General features: G+C 41.7%; 1 protein-coding gene across 6 annotated transcripts in view; it reads left to right on the top strand.

The window, feature by feature from the left end:
• clocka (clock circadian regulator a) overlaps positions 1-15433 on the top strand; it is a 35079-nt gene extending 19646 nt beyond the window's left edge. For 3 of the 6 annotated variants that reach the window (XM_031311583.2, XM_036007587.1, XM_036007586.1), the window contains 21 exons: positions 205-432; positions 523-614; positions 947-1006; positions 2300-2448; positions 2556-2647; positions 2732-2821; positions 2990-3110; positions 3242-3355; positions 3445-3563; positions 4177-4259; positions 5602-5708; positions 5823-5970; positions 6089-6164; positions 6249-6393; positions 6492-6592; positions 7709-7876; positions 10331-10534; positions 10663-10872; positions 10970-11157; positions 12089-12359; positions 13972-14235. In XM_031311583.2, the coding sequence (XP_031167443.2) occupies positions 595-614; positions 947-1006; positions 2300-2448; positions 2556-2647; positions 2732-2821; positions 2990-3110; positions 3242-3355; positions 3445-3563; positions 4177-4259; positions 5602-5708; positions 5823-5970; positions 6089-6164; positions 6249-6393; positions 6492-6592; positions 7709-7876; positions 10331-10534; positions 10663-10872; positions 10970-11157; positions 12089-12359; positions 13972-14235 (2730 nt within the window). In that variant the 5' untranslated portion in view covers positions 205-432; positions 523-594. Of the gene's footprint in view, positions 1-204; positions 433-522; positions 615-946; positions 1007-2299; positions 2449-2555; positions 2648-2731; positions 2822-2989; positions 3111-3241; positions 3356-3444; positions 3564-4176; positions 4260-5601; positions 5709-5822; positions 5971-6088; positions 6165-6248; positions 6394-6491; positions 6593-7708; positions 7877-10330; positions 10535-10662; positions 10873-10969; positions 11158-12088; positions 12360-13971 lie in introns of all 6 variants that reach the window. The other 3 variants (XM_031311585.2, XM_031311582.2, XM_036007588.1) reach the window with 3 other exon arrangements.
• The last annotated feature ends 2490 nt before the right edge of the window (positions 15434-17923 follow it).

Genomic DNA, 17923 nt, shown 5'->3' with positions numbered 1-17923 from the left:
TGCTGTCTCCTATATTAGACTGGCCAGACTGCTTTTTATGCGTGGCAGGGATATTATTAAGCACATGTTCTCTGTCAATCTTTTCTCTTTAGCCAACCTCCCTTAGATACACTGCAGTCTACCTTTTATATGCCGAGCTTACGGACATATTGATTGTGTTTGTATTTCAATTATGACAATGTGTGTTTTTCTGCCCTCTTATAGACTCAGATGTTGCTGCCATGTGCCAGTCTCATACGCGAAGCAGACGAAAAACTCGGCTCATTGAAGACCCCTTTTCAACTTTCTACCCGCTGATTGGGGAAACTTTCAGTGACTCTCCTCCAAGACACAGAGCTCCACTGCCCCAATCACCACAGTGTGTCCACACCCTGCCTTCATCCAGCAGTAACCTCTTCATCCTCTCACAGGACTGGCTGTACTGTCAGTAAGGTGAGATTTAGTTTTACCATCGGTCTTGAATTTGGTGATGAAGCTGTTTGCAAGTTGTTATTTCACGTGGGTTTTTTTTTTTCCTCAAAGGTTCATCCCCAAATGTCTACCTCACGATTGAAAGACCCCTCTCCAACACTGCAACCCTAAACAGGATACAAAATGACCTCGAGCATTGACCGGTGAGACAAAGGTTTTGAGTTACCTGCATTTAGCTTGTTTTTCTTAGTCATTTCTATTAATTGTGTAGTTTTTCTCTGACCAACAATAAAAAAAACATGTATTCAATTTACGGCCATAGATTGATTTTCGAACTCGATATCAATCGTATAATTGTCTCAGCATTGGGATGAATACAATGTCCAAGTTCTGTGTTCAGTTTAATTCTTTCCTGCTTTTACCGGAAAATAAAAAAAGGTAAGATGAGCAGACCCTCTTTTCAAAGTGTTCAAAAGATTATTAGAGAACGAATATTAAAGGATCTTCTTCAACTGTCGGTGTGTTTGCTCTGCAGGGATGACAGCAGTATCTTTGATGGGTTAATGGAAGAAGATGAAAAGGATAAAGCTAAACGGTATGATCCATGTGATTTGTGTTCAGATCAAAAGACATTCAAAACATCCTCCATGATTTTACAATTTTTAGTTTTCATGAGACTTGATTATATATTTGTGTGATTATTAAAGCTCCACATGCAGAGACACAGCTATCTTACCTGCCTCATAATTAGGGCTGGACGATTTTGGCTAAAATCATAATCACGATTAATCGAACAAGTTACCTCGATTACGATTATTGAACGATTATTTTACATTTTTTTTCTTTTCTTTTACTGTAAATATGTTCACGGTTATTTTTTCTAATGAAAGAGTGCATAATCCTATCTTTGTGATTCTAAAATAAGGAAACACACACAGATAGCAATTAATGCTTATTTATTAAATATTTCAAACAACTGAACTGAAATCTACAACAGTAGATTTTACAATGAAATAAAAACGTCTTATAAAAAAGTAATTTAAGTTTTAATGTAAAAAAGTTTCCTAAAAATGTAGAAAATAAATAATAAATGTCCATCATAAGATTAACGGGAACCTGTGGTTAAACTCCACAAGCGTGTCCTGCGGCTCGCTGACCGTCTCACTCACACACACACACACACACACACACACACACACACACACACACACACACACACTCACACTCGTCCACAGCGCTGCAGGCAGAGGCAGGGTCTGTTCAGAGTATAATAAAGCCCCGTCTGTGTTGAGCAAAACATTACGTGAATTACTACGAGAATGGACGTGCATTTAATATAGGAAAAGTGCACAATTATTAGCATCATTTGTTGTTGTTGTATGTGGCGCTACAGTCTAGTGACGATGCTATAAAGACCGTTGCCGTGCTTGCGTCACTCCCTTACCCCTCCTACCAGTCCCTATGGCCACTTGGCCAGTGGGAATGCAAACGGGAAAAAAGATTTTGGGGGAGAGTAATTCTTAGAACTGCTTAGAAGTGTACTTTTCCTCTAAAAAGTACAAGTACTATCTGATCGGAAAGCACCTATGGTCGCAGACTGGACGGGGCGGAGTCACGTGACTACACACGCGGCGGCCGTAATATGTTTTAAGGGGAAAGTACATTAACACACAGTGGGCAGCCGCGGAAATATTAATAGGATTAAAAGACCGAAATAACCGACTTGGTAAAATTACGTCGGTTATAGGCTCTGAATTTCGGTTACGATTATTTTTCGATTAATCATCCAGCCCTACTCATAATAATGCAGCATTGTAACCAATCTCCAAACTACTCTATGTAATGAAGACAAAACGGGTTCTTATTCTTATTGTGTCTAATCCGACAGTGTGTCCCGTAACAAGTCTGAGAAAAAACGCAGAGACCAGTTCAATGTCCTCATCAAGGAGCTGGGCACCATGTTGCCGGGCAACACACGGAAGATGGACAAGTCCACTATTTTGCAGAAGAGCATCGACTTTCTGCACAAACACAAGGGTGAGGACCGCTCACGACGGGCGGAAATCTGTCTGATTCAGAGAGTTGTGGCTCACGCTCTTCGGCTGAACCTGTTTCGTTGACACGTTTCATGTCTCCTTCATCAGAAATCGCTGCTCAGTCAGAGTCAACTGAGATCAGACAAGACTGGAAGCCTTCTTTTCTTAGTAATGAAGAGTTCACTCAGCTGATGTTGGAGGTGAGTAGTCTTTGCATGTCCTTTTGTTTTTGTTTACATGCAAGACTATTAGCGAATTAAAAAAGTACATTTTATCTCCGTAAGGCGTTAGATGGATTTTTTCTTGCAATCATGACTGATGGGAACATAATCTACGCTTCTGAGAGTGTGACGTCCCTACTAGAACACTTACCTGTGAGTACAATGTGAATGAATGATAATATAGAGTCAGTATTGGAGTTTTAGAATATTTTAAGTCTATATAACAAAGCAAACATGTCAACAGTGCCACCTGTTTGATACAGTGTTACAAACTAAGTGCTCAAAGATGCATTAGTATGAAACATATTGTATGTGTTTCAGTCTGATCTCGTGGATCAGAACTTGTTGAACTTCCTTCCTATGGGGGAGCATTCAGATGTGTACAAGGCTCTGTCTTCTCATATCATGGAAGGAGAGACACCGACGCCTGAATACCTGAAAAGTAAGTGGAATGTTTTATTTGCACCATTTCCATTTGTCTTATTATGCTATTATATTATCTTACTGGTATAGTTGGTCATCTCAAGTGCCAAATACTTACTTTGATTCTTACTTTTTCATTTTTTTTCCCAGCGAAAAATCAGCTTGAGTTCTGTTGCCACATGCTCCGAGGGACAATCGACCCCAACGAGCCCCCCGTGTACGAATATGTCAAGTTCATTGGAAACTTCAAGTCCCTGAATAATGGTGAGTTACACGCCACTAATTGTCTGAGCCTTAAGTTGAGTTTTCCTGGCCGTAAAGTCTAGCCTTTTCTTTGTTTTATTCGTCACCAGTGCCTAACTGTACCCGAAATGGTTTCGAGGGAGTGATCCAGCGATCGCTTCACTCTGCCTTTGAAGACAGAGTGTGTCTTATAGCAACTGTGAGGCTTGCCAAACCACAGTTTATCAAGGTAAAAATCATTAGCCGTTCTTCCACTTCTTACTTCTCCTTTTGTCCTGTTGACACATATTCGGTCTGTGCCTCAAGGTTTGAAAAAAGGATGTGAAAATTAGGACAGGGCTCAGCAGTAACGCTTGCCCAGTCACTCCAGGCAAACACATTTGGGCCCCTGTCAACCATTTTGTGTGGTACTCTGTTGGCAACCACTTTATCTATGTATCTTTCTTCCAGCTGAGTTAAAAAAAAAAATACTGTTGATTTTACTTTTACTGTTACTGTTGGAAATAAAGTGACATTGAGTTTGGAATAAAATCAAACGATCATCATTATGGAATAATACAAAAGACGATGGAACTGAAACTGAGACAGCGGAACTTGAATGAAAGAGAAGCAGAAACTTCATTAAGACTTGTGAGGCTAAGCAGTGCTGGTGTACAATGAACACTGCCTTTTGAAGAGAGCCTGAACACTAAAATTGGACTCTTTAAACTTACCTTATATTTCCTGCATGTTCAGCTCAACATTGGCTCAGATAAGTTAGTATTTACTGTAGTAAATGCATTTTTTAGATAAATGTAGATACTGTCTAAATACATTCTACACTTCCACCCTATCCCTCCCAGGAGATGTGCACTGTAGAGGAGCCTAATGAGGAATTCACCTCCAGACATAGTTTAGAGTGGAAATTTCTCTTCTTGGACCACAGGTACAGTTTCTTTTTCTTCTTTTTTTATGGTGTCTTCTATCCAATGTGCTCTGCTGTTTGTGTTATATGTTTTTGTATCGTAACGCTTTACCAATGGATCATTTATTCAGGGTGCTTTCACACCTGTCCTGTTTGTTCGGTTCAAATTCAATCAAACTCTGAGAACACCTGAAAGGTTGGGTTTCTGTCCACTACCGCGGGACTGTGTAAGAGTACATGTGTGACATAAGCAGGAATTTCAAAGCTGATAATAAAAGCATCTGCTGATTGTGAAATGTAAAAGAAGCCCTCTCCCATTCCTATAGGCGATGTTATGCGTCTGTGTTGAGCTTGTGTCCTATGTATTGTAGCAGTTCCCCAATACAAAGTGATTGTCTATGTATGTATGTATGTAATGTATTGACACAGTAACTATCCCCATAGTAGTATCATAAAAATTGCTCAAAAAGTTTGTCTCTATTTATGATACATGAGATCCAGTTGCAATCTTGACTTATAATGATGATAATCAGTTATTTCTTTGTGAGCACTTTATGATTCTAGCGGAGATAAATAAACTCATAAAGACACAGTTAAGTGCAGCATAACTGGCTGTCAGACACCAGAATTAGATTTTCCCACGTGGGTCCTGATGATGCAGGATGTCATTAGAGCTTGGCAATATATCAATATTATATTGATATCTTGATATGAGACTAGATATTGTCTTAGATTTTGGATATCGTAATATGGCACAAGTGGTGTCTTTTCCTGGTTTTAAAGGCTGCATTACACTAAAATGATGTCATTTTCTGAACTTACCAGACTGTTGTAACTGTTCTATTATTTGCCTTTACCCACTTAGTCATTATATCCACATTACTGATGATTATTTATCACAAATCGCATTGTGTAAATATTTTGTGAAAGCACCAATAGTCAACACTACAATATCGTTGCGGTATCGATATCGAGGTATTTGGTCAAAAATATCGTGATATTTGATTTTCTCCATATCGCCTAGCCCTAGATGTCATCACACAAAACTGTCCAATCAGTGACTTACCTGTCAGTGTATGTGCCTTCACGTTTACCCCTCTTGGTTTGGTTGTAATAAACCAATGTGAACATGAAGTGGCATGGCGAAGGCAGCATGTTACTTCTTTGTTTTTTTTGGACCAAATGAACTGAACTACAGGTGTGAAAGCAACCTTGCTGTGAGCCCTTTGGGGAAAAACACACTTTTCTTTCCTACTACTGTAAAGGTGTATGATCATTAGCATTAGTGTACTTTAACAGGAGAAGAAGGTGTGCAGAGGTCTTCCAATGACTCATCTCAATAACATTTTCTTTGTTTGTCCAGAGCTCCACCCATTATAGGTTACCTCCCGTTTGAGGTGCTGGGTACATCAGGATATGACTACTACCATGTAGATGACCTGGAGACACTGGCCAAATGCCACGAACACTGTGAGTACATCTTTCTCGGACATCATTAAAGTGAGTTCATCTAGAGCGTCTGCTTCTTCTTGAGCTTTCAAATAGTGAATATCTGTGAGCGCCCTCTCTCTTGTGTGTTTGTAGTAATGCAATATGGCAAAGGAAAGTCCTGCTACTACAGATTCCTCACCAAAGGGCAGCAGTGGATTTGGCTTCAGACCCACTACTACATCACCTACCACCAGTGGAACTCCAGACCAGAGTTTATTGTCTGCACGCACACTGTTGTCAGGTACATGGAGATAATTTAGTAGAAAAACGCATCATCTTTGTCCCACATCTTTGACTTTAATCGCAATGCAATACGCATACAGTATATACGTGTAGTTTATTCACTCTTTGCTCCACAGTTATGCTGAAGTAAGAGCAGAACAGCGCAGAGAGCTTGGAATTGAAGAATTACAACCTGAGATCACAGCAGACAAGGTGAGACTCCTGTTCAACATCAGTCATCTGTGACGATGCTCTTTGTATGGCGGCTCAGAGCTGACTTTCTCCCTCGCCTCACAGCAGTCCCAGGATTCAGGCTCCGAGTCCCAGCTCAACACGTCCAGCCTGAAGGAGGCTCTAGAGCGCTTCAACCACAGCCGGACACCCTCGGCCTCGTCTCGCAGCTCACGCAAATCCTCGCACACAGCTGTGTCTGACCCAGCTTGTAAGCACCCTCAACAATCTCTATCACCGACACTATTTTTTATATTAGGTGGTCTTCTTTTTAAAAATGTTCTTATCATGTTTATATTTCCCTCTCAGCGTCACAGATGAAGCTTCAGGGAGACAGGAGTACACCAGGTCGGCAGTCTGTCTCTGCTGTGGAGATGACATCACAACGAAGATCATCTGTCAGCAGCCAGGTCAGTGAAGGGACAAGAACAGAGTCAGGTGGAAAAGGGCTTTAATAAGGGATAAAGAGATTAGACTGGCTGTACTCTGACCTGCTCTTCATCCTTTTCTGTTTGTTAAAGGAGAAATCTGGCGCAAAATGAACCTAGGGGTTAATAACACATGTACCGAGTCGACCGTTCTCTGGGATATGTTTTCATGCTAATCGAATGTGACCAGTTTTATCGCAAACCGCTAATTAGTTTATAAAGCTAGTCGTCGGGGCACTGGTAAAGTAAAAAGAAATCTCTATTTCTATACCACTAACAAGGCTCAAAATATCACCACACTTCCACGGTAGCATCATGAGAGTCCCTACATGTAAACCGAAGCATTGAGAACTTTGTCTGTGTACAGACAGTTTATTAAAAAGATAGTTTAGAAAGACCGTACCGTTGACTATACAGGCAGGCGCCATCTTGGGAAAACAGTCATGACCAGTCGAACGCCGTGCCATATATTTTAATAAACAGATATAATTCATGCATTACCATGTAATTACATTTCACAAACGTAATTCCTATCGACCCATTGGGAAACCACGGACCATGGGAGATTTCAAGTGACCGTTCAGCTCACGCTGCACGGCGTTCGCCATTCGACTGGTCGTGACTGTTTTCCCAAGATGGCGCCTGCCTGTATACATGAACGGTACTGTCTTTCTAAACTATCTTTTTAATAAACTATCTGTACAAAGTTCTCAATGCTTCGGTTTACATGTAGGGACCCTCATTATGCTACCGTGGAAGTATGGCTCGATGGTGTAGTTAGCTAACCCTAACCGTAACCCTAAACATAACCATTGCCGCGCTGCCTGGGAGGAGACGTTGGGGGCAAAAAACACCAAAGATCGGAAGTGTGGTGCTATTTTGAGCCTTGTTAGTGGTATAGAAATAGCGATTTCTTTTTACTTTACCAGTGCCCCGACAACTAGTGTTCGCGATAAAACTGGTCACATTCGATTAGCATGAAAACATATCCCAGAGAACGGTCGACTCGGTACACATGTGTTATTAACCCCTAGGTTCAATTTGCGCTGGATTTCTCCTTTAATGTTGTTACTAATGTTGTTCTGTATTAATTCTCAGCAGTCAATGAGCTCCCAAAATACAATACAGAACATGGCACCATCCATGGTTTCACAACAACAACAACAACAACAACAACAACAACAACAACAACAACAACAACAACAACAACAACAACAACAACAACAACAACAACAACAACAACAACAACAACAGACCAGCGACCAAGTAAGATATTTATCTCATTTGTTTTAAAGCCTAATTTATGTTTGCCAGACAGCCAACTTTTCGTGCACCTTAGAGCTCGCTGATTCTGTAAGTGGATCCTCATGATGTGTGATTGGATGTGTTCTTACATATCATTGTAATGTAATTTCCCATCGTATGCCATGGTTTGACTCATAAAACAAAACCGCAAAAAAATGAAAAATAGTTTTACAAGTGGAATCGTCTCTTGAGCTCCTCTGATAAATAGGGACATGCATTAAAAGAATGTGAACAATTCATTCATAAATTCTTCTGATAAATTCAGCTTCTAATAGATTATTTTATGTATCCCCAAATAGAAAAACTAGCATACGGAATATGTACAGTTTATTTTATGGTTTAATCTTTTGTTGAGCACAAACCAAACAGTATTATGATCACAGCACTATTAGCAAACATTTACAATTTGAACGTACATTTATAGTGCTCTGGAACTAGCTCATAGATGCAACCTAAATGTAAATATATATTTATGTATGTACAGTTGTGTTCAAAATAATAGCAGTCCAACATCACTAACCTCATAAATCAAATTTTTTGGTAGAAGTGATATTTCTACATGGTAAATAATTTACTAGTAAGTGTTGTAGAGTCATAGAAAACCAACAGACCCAACAGTCATGACATGCATGCTGCTCATTCTGTGTACTTGAATCTGTAATTGAAAGGGGCATGTTCAAAATAATAGCAGTGTTGTGTTCAATTAGTGAGGTGATTGATTCTGTGAAGAAACAGGTGTCAGTTATGACCCATATTTAAGGAAGGAAGGAAGCAAATGTTGTGCATGCTGGTTATAGTGCATTTCACACTGAAATACTCAGCAAAATGGGTCGTTCCAGACATTGCTCTAAGGAACAGCGGACTTTGTTTAAAAAGTTGATTGGAGAGGGGAAAACATATAAAGAAGTGCAGAAAATTATAGGCTGCTCAGCCAAAATGATTTCAAATGCCTTGAAATGGCATCCAAAGCCTGAACGACGTGGGAAAAAATGGTCAACTACCATTCGAATGGATCGAAGAATAGCCAAAATGGCAAAGACTCAACCAATGATCAGCTCCAGGAAAATCAAAGAAGACTTAAAGTTACCTGTGAGTATGGTTACGATCAGAAGAAGGCTATGTGAAGCTAAGCTATCAGCTAGAAGCCCCCGCAAAGTCCCATTGCTGAAAAAAAGACATGTACTGAATAGGTTGAAATTTGCCAAAGGACACATTGACTGGCCAAAGGAGAAATGGCGCAACATTGGACTGATGACAGCAAAATTGTTCTTTTTGGGTCTAGGGGCCGCAGACAGTTTGTCCGACGACCCCCATGCACTGAATTCAAGCCATAGTACACTGTGAAGACAGTAAAGCATGGTGGTGCAAAAATCATGTATGGGGATGTTTCTCATACTGTGGTGTTGGGCCTATTTATCGCATACCAGGGATCATGGAGCAGTTTCAATACATCAAAATACTTGGAGAGGTCATGTTGCCTTATGCTGAAGAGGAAATGCCTTTGAAATGGGTCTTTCAACAAGACAATGACCCAAAACACACCAGTAAGAGAGCAAAGTCTTGGTTCCAGATGAAGAAGATTGATGTTATGGAGTGGCCAGCCCAATCCCCAGACCTCCATCCCATAGAAAACTTGTGGGGTGACATCAAAAATGCTGTTTCTGAGGCAAAACCCAGTAATGCAGAGGAATTGTGGAATGTAGTTCAATGGTCCTGGGCTGGAATACCTGTTCACAGGTGCCAGAAGTTGGTTGACTCCATGCAACACAGATGTGAAGCAGTTCTCAGAAATAATGGTTATGCAACTAAATATTAGTGCAGTGATTCAAAGTAAAGCAAACCCTTGAGACATTTTTCAGTTTATACAGTAAATGTTTGAGTTTGTAAAGAAAAATGCAAATACTGCTATTTTTTTGAACAGCCTAATATTCCTTTTTCTTCATTTTCTGTAAAGGTATAACACAAACTTGATCAATTTTGGTCATGTTTTGATTTGGAATTGAATGTGCAGTGTTCCCAATGCATTGATATTATGGAATTAAAAGCTATTCTAAGGATTTTGAGCATTATTCACTTTTTTAAACACACTGCTATTATTCTGAACACAACTGTATATACACAAGTCGGATGTTTGCAGGTGGCAGGAAGATAAAGCTTTTCTCCTCTGCCTAATAAGATCATGTGTGCCAGTCAAGGTTTTAGTTTCCTACACTGAGGCATTTATTGAAGGCAGGCTACCCCCAGTTATACCTAGACCACGGTTTCAGTTGGATTTTAGTCAGCATTAGACCTCGCACGTGCCACTGAATCACTCTTGAGAATGAATGGCTCCTCTGATGCTACGCCACATATGAACTACCTCAACAGCTGCCATTTCACTTCCCACTGTGTCCCCATGTCATTGTTCTTTGACAGTCAATGGTGCAGTTCTCCAGCCAGCTAGAAGTCATGCATAACCTGAAAGAGCAGCTGGAGCATAGGACCAGGATGATCGAGGCCAACATCCAACGGCAGCAGGATGAGCTGCGGCAGATCCAGGACGAGCTGCACAGAGTGCAGGGACAGAGCCTGCAGGGACAGAGCCTGCAGGGACAGAGCCTTCAGGGACAGAGCCTTCAGGTGAGATGCAAGAGCTGCTCAGGAGTGTGTGGCAATCATGCAGCCTGTGTTTTTTTTATTGTTGTATTTATTTACTGTTTGGGTTGATGTTTTGCTGTCATAGTTATAATCTGTGCTCTATGTTTCAGATGTTCTTGTCGAAAGGAGCCGGAGGACTGAATCTCAGCTCTGTTCAGACGGCCCAGGGGAACGCCTTGCAGCAAGGGGGAACACTCAGCATGCAGGGCCAGGTGGTGTCTGCAGGGACTCTACAGAATGGCATACAGCAACAACATGCTGTCCAGACCCATCCCCAGCAACAAACTCTCTTGCGGGAACAGAGCACAGCACTCTCACAGGTCTGACAAACCAAGTAGTTCTCCTTTTCCCCGTGCTGTTCATTAAATACATCCAACACAGCCACATTGTCACTTACTCTGGTTCTGTGTATTTCAGTCTCAGCGGCCGTCCCTCACTCTACAGCCTCAACAGAATCCACTGCCCACGTCTCTCTACAACACAATGATGATCCCTCAGCAAAGCCCTGCTAACATGGTCCAGATTGCCACTACCCTGGCTCAGAATACTGGACCAAACGCTGCTGCTGTGGCTACATTTGCACAGGATCGTTCAGCTCAGATAAGGTATGCATCCTCATATCAAAACTATTCTCATTTAGTTGTCAGTGTTATATTTTATATCTTCACACAATTTTAATTTGTTATTAAAGGAACACACCGACTTATTGGGACTTTGTCTTATTCCCCATATCCCCCAGAGTTAGATAAGTCCATACATACCCTTCTCATCTCCGTGTGTGTCATAACTCTGTTTGACGCACCCACCGCTAGCCTAGCTTAGCACAGATCCTGGAGGTAACTGGCTCCATCTAGCCTACTGCTCCCAATAAGTGACAAAATAACACCAACATGTTCCTATTTACATGTTGTGATTTAGTTATAGGTCCCATGGCATGTGATAGTCACAGCATGTACAAATAACAAGGTCACATGAGACACAGCCATCTTCTAAGGCGAAGCACTGCTACTTCTATTACTTGGGCGGAGTGATTTGCTCGCAGCACCTGAGAAGCCCCGTAGTGATCGCCTGGAGTTCGCTCAGAGTTGGAGTAATATCACTCCGCCCTAGTAGCAGTTCTTTGCCTTTAGAGAATATAGTTCCCAGTATGTATACAGTTATAAGACGGCTGTGTCTCATGTGACCTTGTTATTTGTAAATAGGAAAATGTTGGCGTTATTCTGTCATTTATTGGGAGCAGTAGGCTAGATGGAGCCAGTTACCTCCGGGATCTGTGCTAAGCTAGGCTAGCGGTGGGTGCGTCAGACAGAGTTACAACACGCACGGAGATGAGAAGAGTATGTATGGAGTTATCTAACTCTGGGGGATACGGTGAATAAGCTAAAGTCCCAATAAGTCGGCGTGTTCTGTAAGTTCATTTATTGCACTATCATGCTGCCCACCACTTTTTAATTTGTGTTTCTACAACGCAAATCCATTTGTGCAACAGAGATTCAGTGACCTCTACCTGACGTTTGCCCACTTCCTGTCTGACAGGTTCCCTGCCAGTCCTCAGCTGCTTACCAAGCTAGTGACAGGACAGATGGCATGCGGTGCAGTCATGGTCCCCACAACCATGTTTATGGGCCAAGTTGTGACGGCCTTCGCTCCTCAGCAGGGCCAGACCCAGACCATCAGCATTTCCCAGCAGCCACCGCAGCAGCAGCAGCAGCAGCCGCAGGAGCAGCAGGTACAGCAGCAATTACAGGTCATAGCCATGCAGCCAGGGCAGGCTCCACTGGCCCAGCAGCAAACACAGTTCCTACAGGTAACACTCAGGTGGAAATGGTCATTTAGGTAACTAGGTAACTTTACACTAATATGGTTCCAAATGACATTTATTGAGCAACTGTGTATTCTGTATGTGTAAGCTCAGTATATGTAGCCTGCTGTTAAAGTGACCTTTTAAAATTTGTTTTTAAGTTTCAATTTATTTATCCATGTGCTCATAGCAAAAACACACTATCATATCCAAATTTAATTCGATCAAATGGAGGGATATGCATGTGATGTCACTGTACATGGAAGACACCACTGCCACTCCCCACTGAATGGCAATCACGACTCTAACACCAATCAGCATCCGCATTGTGCATTCACTTTTGGTATGGATAAGGTAAGATATATACAGTTGAACATAGTAAGCAGTGCAGGTAAGTATAAAAATAGTGCAGAAAGTGTACTGTAATGGTACGTGTATACTGGCAAGCGTCATTTCCACGCTTCCCATTCATTGTCTATATAAGCAGCCGGGCAATGCATTCTGGTAGTGTCGTGGCGACTTTTGGGAAGCGGGGCTCCTTATTTGCTTAAAGTTATGAAGTCCAGACTTTTTTTATGCAAATCAAGGGCATTCAGGTCGACCTGCTGTCTCTCGAAAAGTCACGAAAATCTTTTAAACTGACGGTTTGTCTATCTAAAATGAAGACAGATTCAGCAACTGCAGGGCTTATTTCTCGCATAAAATGTTTTCAGAAACACATTTCGCTTAACTATATTCAATGTTGCAATGTTGGTCTGTTTTGAAATCCGGGAGCAGACAGCCCCACGTGAAGCGTTCGTCCAATCAGGTGCAGCCGTCGGGGTTGTAGGAGGGCGTCAGTGGTCGTTGAAGAGAAACTGATAACTGCTGGTGGCAAGCCCACCAAGCATCCAATGCTGGGAAGCGGGGCGATCCCTGCCATCAAAAAACGCTTATATGGACACGTACCATTGGTACAAGGTGTGCTAATAGTAAACATATACAGAATAAAAGCTATGGTATGATATAAGTAGGGGTATAAACTATAGATCCAGTATGTGCAATATAGACGGGTATAAATATAAATACCCTTATAGGTTAGTATGAACAGTAAGCACTGTAGTATAAGTGGCTGGGTGTGTGAGATTGTATATGGTGCAGTATTTAAGTGAATGTGTAGTTGGTGAGAGCCAGCAGCCAGAGAGGCAGTGTCAGTCCGAGTGTCCCAGTGTTCAGTGGCTGGGTGTAGGTCTGTGTGTCATACTGATATATCTGCAATGAGCTCATACCAGCTGATGAATCGGCCCAGATGATTCATTGGTCTAGCTCTAATGGATGGATTGGTATCAATTCAAATGCCCTCACTTTATCAAGATATGTGTTTGTTTGCCTCTCAGCACCACAGTTCCCTTCATTCTTAGCAGCCACAGTGAGTGAGTTCTGCCGCTCAGTGGCTGTGAAAAGGTGGTTCTCATTGCAAAACCCTCCAGAAAGTGAATCAAAAAGGCCGTCATTTCAAATCTCAAAACCCCAAAGTTGCCTTGTGCAGTGTTTAAGTTGAATCTTGATGCATTCTTCATGGCTCAACAGGTTAATTTCCATCCTAAGATCTAGCTAATCATTTTTTTTCACACTCAAGGCTTCTCGGCTACTTCACGGAAACCAGTCCACCCAGTTGATCCTGCAGGCAGCGTTCCCTTTGCAGCAGCAGGGTACCTTTGCTGCCACAACCCAACAGCAGCAGCAACAGTTACAACAGCAACAACAGTTACAACAACAGCATCATCATCATCAACATCAACAACAGCAGCAGAAACAGCAACTTCAACAACAGCAGCAACAGCAACTGGCCCCTCACAGGGCGGACAGTTTGTCTGATCGCTCTGCCACGCAGCCACAGTAGCCGGCTAAAGCCAAATCCATAGTGGAGTGAGCCAGACCCAAGTGTGGGTGGCTTTGTGACGGCGGTCTAAAGACGAGTCCTGCTATAAGTGCAGCACTGAGACCATGCCTCAGAGACTGAAAAGTGATTGGATGGGCAGGCTGTGGCTTCCCTCCCCTCACAAGGATCTTTTGCTGTTTGCACTTAACTCCAGAGCCCAGAGTGCTGCAGAGAACAGGACTGAGCTCGCTGTGGCTCTGGCTCTGGGACGAAGGCCTTTTCTCCGAGACAACAGGGAGCCACAATCCCTGTAATGGACTCACACCTCTGGCCCTCTCCTGTGTGTTAAGTGTGTGTGTGTGTGTGTGTGTGTGTGTGCTCCAGCCCCCCTCACAGGATTATTTTATGCAGATCTCTGGTTAATTGAGTCAATGCAGCAAAGCTTCTGTCAAGCTCCGAGGACATCCTGCAGAACAGCCAGAGGCTTGTTTGTTTTGGATGTTTTCTCCTATCTGTTGTTTTTCATGTAAAAATAATTATGGGTCAGAAAATATTTTTAAGAATGTGGTCTGGATTGAACTTTTACTGTACAGAACATCATGTGTAATATATTATGTAAATATAATGAAAAAGAAGGAACTAATATTTTATATGATGCATGAAATGAAATGCCTAGTCTGTTATTTGCGGCGTTGAATATACTTTTCTTTTTTTTTCTAGTACGCTATGAAGAAAAGCTCTTAAAATGCTCAGAGGCTGATATTTTCACAGACTTCCTTTCTCCTAGGGGATGGGCTAGTGTGTCTGCATAGCAGACCATGCCGATGCTGCTTGTTGTGTCACAGTTTGTTTAATCCTTGACCCATATTTTCACAGAATTTCATAAAACTGTCAAAATGACATGTTTTAAAGTATTTTTAAGCTTTTTAAGATGTGCGTAAAGTCTGCACACTAAAGACTTGAATTCAACTCGAGTCAAATATTGTGAATGAACTAAAGACTGCCAAGGTGAAGCTAAATGTATGCAATATTATAATTTGCCAAGATAATCTTTCATATTCTTATTTCTTAATGTTAGCACTTCTGCTGAGATGTCTCCATTTCAGAGCTATCCATAATGTCTGTATGTTTCCTGAAGAGGCTTTATTCAATATATAGATATATTTATCCCTTAACATATACAGTATATATATATATATAGAGACATTTAAAAAAAAAAGTTAAATCAGACATGTTAACGGGTGGCTAATGTTCTCAGACTAAGCTTGAGCATGATTTGTGTCAGCGTGGGGCAAATGAATGTCCTCATTGGCAGTCTGACCATCCATCCAGTCTTTAGCCACTTATCTGGGTCAGCAGGGGAAGGACTGCAGCCCAGGCGTACTCTCCCCAAACATCCTGTAGTTCTTTCTGGGAGACTTCCAGTCACTCCTGTGTGAGCTGCAAGAGTCCCAAACCAGCTTAACTAGCTCTTGGCTCTCCCCAGTCCCCCCCACAGAGACCTCATTTAGGCTCCTTATATCTGAAACCTCAGTCTTGTAGCTACTAACCAGTGTTAAGTCGTTGGGATGAAGTTTGTCTCTTGAGAACTTTGCTTCCGGGCTTTGATTCAACTACAGCCAGTTCAACTTATTGCAATGCTCTGCATGTTCACTCACTCCCTCACTTAAAGGTCCCATGACATGCTGCTTTTTGGATGCTTTTATATAGGCCTTAGTGGTCTCCTAATACTGTATCTGAAGTCTCTTTATATAGGCCTTAGTGGTCTCCTAATACTGTATCTGAAGTCTCTTTTATATAGGCCTTAGTGGTCCCCTAATACTGTATCTGAAGTCTCTTTTATATAGACCTTAGTGGTCCCCTAATACTGTATCTGAAGTCTCTTTTATATAGGCCTTAGTGGTCCCCTAATACTGTATCTGAAGTCTCTTTTATATAGGCCTTAGTGGTCTCCTAATACTGTATCTGAAGTCTCTTTCCCGAAAATCAGCCTTGGTGCAGAATTCCAGCCACTAGAGCCAGTCCTACAATGAGCTTTCCTTAGGATGTGCCATTTCTGTGTCTGTAGCTTTAAATGCTATTGAGGAGGAGAGAGGGGGGGGGCAAGGTGGAGAGTGGGGGTGTGGCCTTGACCAACTGCCATGCTTCACTTGTTTTCAAGCCATGATGTCTCTCTCTTTCTCATGGGTGGGCCAAATTCTCTGGGCAGGAAAAGCAAAGAAAGGGGAGGTAACCTTTCTCCTTATGACGTCATAAAGGGAAGATTCCAGATCGGCCCATCTGAGCTTTCATTTTCTCAAAGACAGAGCAGGATACCCAGGGCTCAGTTTACACCTATCACCATTTCTAGCCACTGGGGGACCATAGGCAGGCAGGGGGAACTCATATTAATGTTAAAAACCCTCATAAAGTGAAATTTTCATGCCATGGGACCTTTAAACCTGCAGTGATTTCTTTTTTTGGGTCACATGGCGGCAGCGGAAACAAAGCTGTTAACCCAACACTGACATACAGGAGTCATGTATGTGTCTGCCTAACAAATCTAAGTCTAATATTGTCCTTGTATTTTTTTTCATTATCTGCAAAAAGGGTAAAAAGGTGCTTCGCTGTTTAGCAATCCGAGCAGAATCTATTCTAAACACACCTACCTAATCTATGTACCATTTGAAAATGGGGACCAGCATCATGTCTGCTGAATGTGAGGCACTGTTGTCAAACTCATGATGACATAAAGAGGGATTACAATCTCGCCACAGATGCAGACCTCCCCCCCCGGCCCCCCCATGTACTGTAGTCATTCTTTAACCGTTGGTCCACGTTGTCTGTCTTACAGCATGCATCTCCTAATGTTTGAAGCATAGTTTGTGTGCTTGAACATGTCAAAAAATATATATTTTAACCTGTATTAATGCCATGGCATTATGATGCTTCAGTTTAACTCCAATGTTCAGTAAGTGGGATTGTCATTTTATTAGATTATTGCTCCTATTGTGTATCTAAAGTACTAATCACTCATTTCAGAGTACATTTGGCTTGCCTCATATTTATGTAAGGTCTTATGTATGGTCTTTTTTAAAGTGGTTGTCATGTTGCCTTTGTTGGTTAAAGTTGTTATTTCATATCTAACTGGTCATTTCATGAGACAGGTCCGTGTGGAGTGTGTAGTTCCCTCTGGAGCTGTTGTCAGACCACATCATAGTCGGTCACATTTTATATCCAGTGTCAGTGTTGCATCGCGTTGGGAGTATGGCCACTTCATTCACCCATCTGTTATTCATTTTTCAACTTGCATTTAAGACATCTAAGGGACTGTACAAAAATAATTGGGATGGGGGAGGGGGCTGAATCTTAAGTTTTACTTTTTGAAAAAGTAAGACCTCCAAGGTTATTATATTTGGTTTGGACTCCTCTGAAAACAGAAACCCTACTCGTAACTCAAACCTGGTTTCAAGCTTCAAATGTTAATGTTAACGTAGCCCATATTACACAAGTTGTTTAGCAGTTTTCAGCTGCTCTCTATTCTGAACCACAAGTTACTAAATGAATAGTTATTACAACTGTCAGCTCGCTCATATTTTAGCTTCACCCATTAGTGGCGCAATACCCCCTCTTGTGCTAGCACAGGTTGGGTTGTGCTAAATGCATTATATCATATCTATAGGACACATTTAACTATCATAAGTAAAATCTTGTAACGTGGAACAAAGTG

The sequence above is a fragment of the Sander lucioperca genome, chromosome 11 (assembly GCF_008315115.2).
Source record: "Sander lucioperca isolate FBNREF2018 chromosome 11, SLUC_FBN_1.2, whole genome shotgun sequence".
Lineage (NCBI taxonomy): Eukaryota > Metazoa > Chordata > Actinopteri > Perciformes > Percidae > Sander > Sander lucioperca.
Note: the sequence above shows the minus strand (reverse complement) of the source record. Positions and strands in the feature narration are given on the sequence as shown.